Source organism: Chaetura pelagica, unplaced genomic scaffold, assembly GCF_000747805.2.
Source record: "Chaetura pelagica isolate M959 unplaced genomic scaffold, ChaPel_1.0 scaffold266, whole genome shotgun sequence".
Lineage (NCBI taxonomy): Eukaryota > Metazoa > Chordata > Aves > Apodiformes > Apodidae > Chaetura > Chaetura pelagica.
In genome coordinates this window covers 1,999,845-2,007,324 of record NW_009953799.1, presented here as the reverse complement: position 1 = coordinate 2,007,324, position 7,480 = coordinate 1,999,845, and the positions used below count along the sequence as shown (strand labels likewise).

At 39.2% G+C, this 7,480-nt stretch overlaps 1 protein-coding gene across 1 annotated transcript in view; it reads left to right on the top strand.

Moving 5' to 3' along the window:
• Positions 1-7,480, top strand: part of LOC104391848 (cohesin subunit SA-2-like) — an 84,685-nt gene that overhangs the window by 14,475 nt on the left and 62,730 nt on the right. The window contains exons 9-11 of the mRNA XM_010001194.1: positions 2,452-2,600; positions 3,821-3,894; positions 4,328-4,451. Of these exons, the coding sequence (XP_009999496.1) occupies positions 2,452-2,600; positions 3,821-3,894; positions 4,328-4,451 (347 nt within the window). The remainder of the gene's footprint in view (positions 1-2,451; positions 2,601-3,820; positions 3,895-4,327; positions 4,452-7,480) is intronic.

Sequence of the window (7,480 nt, the reverse complement as noted above, 5' to 3'; positions counted from 1 at the left end):
TTCCATGACCTCTCAAGTATGATGGACAGAGGCTTAGCAATTGCATCCACCAGCTCCCTCAGGACCCATGGGTGAATCCCATCAGGTCCCATAGATTTATACACCTTCAGGTTCTTTAGATGGTCACAAACCTTCTCTACTCCTACAATGGGGGGGCCTTCTCTACTCTGACAATGGGGGGTAATTAGTTCTCCCAGTCCCTGCTTCCACCTGTTGTGGCCTTTGTGTTGATGTTGGAGCACTTGGCAGAGAAGAATGAAGCAAAGAAGTTGCTGAGGACCTCAGCCTTCTCAATACCCTGTGTTACTATCTCACCCATTTCCTTCAAGAGAGGGCCTACATTCTCCTTGGTTGTCCTTTTCTCCCCAACATACCTAAAGAAGCTTTTCTTATTGTTCTTAACATCCATGTCTAGATATAATTCTAGCAGGGATTTGGCTTTGTAACCCTGATACCTAGGTGCTCAGACAACCTCTCAGTAATCCTCCCAGGATACCTGCCCTAGCTTCCACCCCCTGTATGCTTCCTTCTTCAGTTTGAGCTTCTCTAGAAGCTGCTTACTCATCCATGCCAGACTCCTGGAGTTTCTAGCTGACTTCCTCTTAGTTGGGATGCAATGCTCTTGGGCCTGGAGAAGGTCACCCTTAAATATCAGCCAGCTTTCATGGGACTGACTACCCTCCAGGATGTTATCCCAAGACACTCTATTGAGCAGATCCCTGAAAAGGCTGAAATCTGCCCTTCTGAATGAGCAAGCTTACTGTGAGCCCTCCTTGCTGCCCTAAGGATCTGGAACTCCACCATTTCCTGGTCACTACAACCTAGGCTGCCCTTGAGCTTAACATCCCTCACCAGCCTTTCTTTGTTGGTGAGGACAAGATCCAGCATAGCACCTCTCTTTGTTGGTTCCTCGATTACCTGGAAAAGGAAGTTATCATCCGCGCACTCTAGGAACCTCCTGGATTGTTTGTGTTTTGCAGAGTTGTTCTTCCAACAGATGTCAGGGTGGTTGAAGTCTCCCATGAGGACCATGGCTTGTGAATGTGAAGCTGCTCCTGTCTGTCTGTATAGTATCTCATCTATTATCATCATTATCCTCCTGCTCAGGCAACCTGTAGCAACCCCCCCCCATTATGTCACCTTGGCCTTTCTTCCTCTTAATTTTAACCCATAAACTCTGTTGGCTCCTCATCTGTCCCCAGGGAGAGCTCCATGCACTCCAGCTGATCTTTGACATAGAGGGCAACACCCCCACCTCATCTCCCTTGTCTGTCCTTCCTAAAGAGTTTATAACCCTCCATTCTGATGCTCCAGTCGTAGGAGCCATCCCACCAGGTCTCAGTGATGCCAGTGGGATCACAGCCCTGCAGGCTCACCCTCATCTCTATTTCCTCCTGTTTATTCCACGTGCTGCATGGAATTGTATAAATGCATTTAAGCTGGGCCTCCAGTGAGGTTGCCTGACTAGCTGACCTGACCACTTCAGTGGTTACTAACTTGTTAGTGGGCCCTGTGTTTGCACACAGAGCTTCCAGCTCTTCCTCTTTGTTTCCTATGCTGTATGCATTGGTGTAAATGCACTTTACCTGGGTTATTGATTTAATCCCTGACATTTTTCTTTCGAAAGAAACTCTCTTTAATGCCTGATGTGTCTAACTGTAGAATTATGCTGTGTTTTGACTTCCTCCCCACCCAGTAACTGCTTTTTCAGAGTTGATTTTCTACTGTATTTTCCTTCCTCTACTAAGCAATGTGATGAGGTTGCATTAAAGGCTTAACTTAAAAAAGCTTCCTTTGGAAAGCTGCTATTCTTGTGGTACCTGAGCTAAAAAGGACATTGCTTATTACACATTTTTATTTCATACAGCATGATGGTACTAAAGCTACTACTTTTTTCTCTACTTAAAACCAGCAAGTACCCTCTTTGCCATGCAAAGAACACTTTGTATAGTATAGTATGTTCTAAAGTATACTGTTTGCTTTGGAGGCTCAAAAACCCCTCTTGAAATCAATGCAAACCATCTATTGATCCTTAGAGGAACACGAATTTTTGTCAATTCAAGTATTAAGATTCTCATCCTCTTATGGGCTAGCTTCACTGTTGTTTTGTTTTGTTACTGAAAATAGTCTGTTCCACAGCTATAGATACTTTGGCAGAAAAAGAAAAATTACATGAATTGAGAGTTGCCCAGTAAATTACTACTTTGACTAAAATTCTAATCAAAAGCTGTAAAGCACCAGTAATACCACTCAGTGTTCCTTTTTTATCATGGTCTACCTTTAAATGGAACACTGTATTATAAAACAATTTACTGTAGTCTTGTTGTGTTTGTATTTTGGGTAATAAACCAGATTTGGCTGGTGATATCCTTTTTGTGGTAAAGTGGTGAATGTATTTATGCTACATATCTGTGAGCTAAGCTACATATGTTGGGTTTATTTCTTTTTTAGCAATGAAACTTCTGACAGCAGTTGTAAGCGTACATCTGAACCTTGATGTCAACAAGCACAATGCTCAAAGGTTATATGAGGTGGAGAAGAAGAGGGTAAGTGGCAAGAGGACCAATTACAGAATTGACCAGCTAGAGAAAAGAAAAGAGGTTAGGCGGGTGTCTTGTATGGGAGATGTGTGAAGATGTGAAAAGAGAGTTTGCTGACAGCTTGCTTTTGGGTTACTGCAATTTTTTTTTGAGGTTACTGGCTAGATTAAGTGGTACAAAAATGACTGCTGAGTGTGCTGTTAACTTGGGATGTCTGTTACACTAATTGCTTCTATAAATTGGCATCACAGGGTTTTACACATGCGTGTAATTGCATCAGTAGCTCTGGCGTTGTGGGAATGCAGTTTTCATATGTTCATACAAATTGTAAGCCAAAATTTTAGTTCTTGAACTGAATTTCAGTGAATAGAAAAGGACACAGAATAGCTGTCATCACTCTATAAGTAATATATTGGAAAATGATTGTAACTTCAGGTATGATCTGTATCTTCCTTGCTGTTCAGTTTCTGTAATTTCTTCCCTGCTTGGCCAGACAGCTCCTTATCAGCTCCCAGAGACAGGCCTGTAGCTATAAGAAATAAATCTGTCTTGAGGGTGAAGTTGACTTCATGTTTGAACATCAAGTGTAGTTTCTTCCCTCCTGACCTTAGAATCGTCTCTGTTTTGAGATGATTGTCAAAGATGATTCAAAGCTCTGTTTCGAGCTTTGACTACCCATGGACTTCTCTGTTACAGAAACAACTCCTTTTCCTGTTTTGAAAAAGAAGTGTTTAAGTGAGAGGGATTTTTAGTATCATAAGTCTGATCTCATGGAAAAAACAGTGAAAATATGTGTACGGGGAGGAAAAGCCAAATTTGACACCCTTCCTGATGTGTTAATGAGAGAATGTTTTTATTAAGTAACTTAGGTTTCTGGAAGTTCAAAACTATATTATCAGGATTCAGTTAAAATATGTGCTTATTGTGGAATAGGTGCATTTTGAAATTTTCCTTTTCTGCCTTCTGATTAAGGGCATAAAAAGAGAATTTGGCTTTGTATGTGAAGATGGCTTAATGGTTAAGTTATATATATCCATATGCAGGAAGTATATACATAAATTAGCTTCTAATCCAGGCTAGCAGTTGGTATCTTTTCATGAGGGTGCAGGTATATAAAGTCCTACTGCTCATGTAGATACAAACCACTCACTTCACATTGGCACTGTGTGTAAACGCTAGCAGTTTGCACCACAGTAGCATTGTCAGTGCACTGGTGTGAATTTTTCATGTGTAGTGAATTGTGGGACCAATACTAACACTCCCTTCTATTTGTATTTCAGTATGAGCAGAAGCTTCCTGAGATACAGAACATGATGAATGCTATTTTCAAAGGGACGTTTCTGAACCGTTACCGGTAAGAATAAAAACAAAGCTGTGATGTGGATCTGCATTTGCAAGAAACTCTTGCTTAGATTGACCAAGTACCAGGATTAAGTTAGACATCCTAGAGGTGCTGATGGCATCAAGGAAAATGTGGCAGTTCAGTTGCTTTAAAGAATTTGGGCTTAGAAAAGGACCTCTCTTTCCTAAGTTCTTCCTGCTGGCTGTAGAGCAGTGTGTCTGTGGTTGGGAAGATACCCAGAATTAGAAAATAATTACTGTGTGAAACGTTTGTAGCTAAAAGTGGCCTAATTGTTGATTGAAGTCTGTCTTAAAGCTTTAATATGAAGACTTCAAAAATATTTTGGATTTTACATGCTTCTGCAATTCCAGAAAATAAAATATTTCAAATAACGTTGTTAATGTATGTGAGGCATTTTTAATGTATCAATTTTATAATTTCACAGTGATGTGATTCCTGACATCCGAGCAACTTGCATTGAAGAAATTGGCAGCTGGATCAAAACATACCCAGATGCTTTTTTAAATGATAGCTACTTAAAGTACATTGGGTGGATGCTTTATGATAAGGTAAAGTTTTACTTTTTCTTACTGGAAGCAATAGATGGTATTTTTTTAGTGTTTTTTTTTTCTAAAGAATCCTAACATTTAAATGCCTGAGAACAGATGTTTAAGGCTTTGGTGGTGCAAAAAAGGATTTACTTTCTTCCCTGTTTTAGGTTTTATTTTTAAAGCTGTTGTAGCACAAAATAATACATTTTTTTCCAGTTCTGTATCAGTGTGTTTCTGAGTGTGTGCAGTTATTTGTATGTTACTGAATTGGGAACTATTAATAAATTGTAAAATGGCTTATATCCTTTGAGCACGTGCAGTGTTAAATGTTGACTAAAACTCTACTTTTAGTCTTGATGGCTATATTTAAAATCTAATTTTATTTGATAAAAATGAACAAATAAATATTTACCTGTAGTAAAATAGCCCTTAATACTGTATTTCTCATTTGTAGTTAGATGGATCTAGAAAATCTTTACAGAAAGTACATTTTTTCCCAAACGGTTTTCTCCTTTTCCTTACAGTTTTTTTTTTTCTTTTGGAGTAGAGGCACATTTAAGAACAACAACAACCCCACCCCCCAAACAAATCCAAACAAGCCATACAACAAAACAAAAACAATCAAAAGAAAACAGTAACTCAAAAATGTGCCTTTTTCTCATGCATCTAAAATTAATGAGATCTTAGGGTGATAAGAATATTTATCGTCAATGGCTAATTACCGAAATTTTCATGCTGTACTTCTTAAGACCACCTTTTACAATGTGTATTTTCTGTATAAATTCGGAAACGTCCTTAGTTTTGTGTCAGCTTTTCGTACTGTTCCATGATGACAATTGTAGTTTACCACAAAGCCAGGAGGGGGAGCACAAAGCCTCTTATTTCCCCGCGTTCTCCCATTGCTGTAAAGGTAGTATTTAGATTTTTAGAACCAGTCTTATAAAGAACTGTAATCTTTCCCTGCATAAATTTTATCTGATGAGAATATCTTTTTAGTATAAGTTCAGTTGGGAGAATTCTCAAAAGAGGTAATTTTTGGAGATGTCTTCATTCCCAGTTCTGTACAATGAAAATTAACAGCTGGTGTCTCTGATTAATGCACATTGCTCATCCAGTGTCATTTACTGGGAGCTGGAGATAGTTGTTTCTCTAAAGCTTATTATCTGAAAGCAATGCAGGTGCAAGCAGAGTGAAATAAAATGAGAACTCTTCCAAATCCCACATTTGGCTGAGGCCTGGTAGTGTCACTGCTGGTGGTCGCAGCCCCGACTGTGCTTTCTGATTTGCAGCCACTGTTAAATTGCCTGATTCCAAAATGAGAGCAGGGCATTTTTTGGCAGCAACAGGAGCAGCAGTGCTTTTTATATACACCTGAATGTTATTTCCCACTCCTCCTCCTTAATAAGTGTTTCTATCCCAGGGTGAGTGGCTAGACACTGATATCTCCCAGAGCTAATTTTCTTTTAGAATATAACAGAGAAGTTTGCCAGATAATTTAGGCCCTAGAGTGTAACAACCACAAAAGTATTCTAGTGGCTGGGGGAAAGCCTGGCCAGGATCATCTATAGTGCTGTAAACAGAAATTTTGTTAAATCATTTGGAAGGTTTTCAAGAGGAGAGGGAAGGGGCAAGTAAGCTTAAAATTAACATTTTGAATTCAAAGTTTTTTATTTGAATATAGTAATTCTTCCTTCCTTATTACATGACATTTTCCCATTATACTCTGATATGAAACTATATTTTTAAGTGAGAAGTTATTTCCTAGGTGCAAGAAGATGCTCCAAATTCAGTTGTAATGTGCTCAAAGTTGCATATGAGGATCTGTCTTTGGCCCACTAGGAGCTGTGAAGTGTTGCTATAAGGATACAATTTAAAGTAATTTTTGCTCTTCTGCTAGAAATAATTTTAATTTTTGTAGACCAAGCAACAGTTGCTACTAAGTCTGATAACTGTGTGCAGTTGAACAATATATGTAAGCCCAGTCACCTTTCAGTACAGTTATGAAACCCAAGCACCTAACTTGTGCTTAAAGGCACTATTGTTCTTCCAAGTTGCTGAATTAGCATCCAGATCCAGTCAAACCAGTGCTGCTCTGTGCAGCAGGTGTTGAAGGGAGGGGCTGTGTTAAAAGTTCAAAGTTAAAAAACAGAAAAATCAAAACAGTGAAGACTTAAGGATGGGGGAAAAGTGGAAGGCAACTAGCAGTCAGGAAGGCAAAGACAATGGAAATTCACACTTGGGACCTCCTACCATGTTTGACTAGCTTTGAAGATTCAGGGCAAGTTGAGGTTTTCTTAGTAGGCTACGAAAAACACACAATGAAATCCTGTGGAAACAGGAACTTGCTGTTGAAATGGGCTTCTGTATCTTGGCAAATTTCAGGAAAGTGAAAAAGTTTTTAATTTTGCTTCCCATTCAGCATAGCTATAGAAACTGATCCCATGGTTATGGCTACTTCTGAAATAATACTTTCTTCAAATGGTCATGGTAACAGTGTTTTTCTGCTGCACGGGTCATATCTGTGAATATGTACTGATTCTTTTTACTGGGGGAGAGGGCAGTTCTTAAAAATGCTTTTACCTTGACAGGACAGGTAAACTGTGTTGCCTTTGTCATTCAAGAGTAATTCAGAAGGAGATCTAGTTTCCTCAGTTTCTTGTTTGGGGAGAAAAAAATGTCCCAGTGATCCCATTAAATGATCTAGGTCTCACCCTGTATTTGTAAAGCTTATTGAATGGCCCTATCTCTGTAATAGTGGTGGAGCTGAAATCTCGTAACTGAATGCATCTAAGCGGTGCTGAAGTCCATGCAGAGCTCTTTGAGGTCACTAGAGCTGCCCACTATCTTACCAATGTTTTCTGCCAGTCTGTTTTCAGGTCAGGGTCAAAATATACTATTATACAACTGAGGGACAGCGTGTGTTTAGATTATCCTGAAAATATGCTTACATAATTCCCCTTCACTCTTATGTCACAGCTCTGAAGGACCAAACATGTCTTCTGTCAAGGCAGGTATTTTGTCAAGATTAGGATGGTAGTTGTGATGAG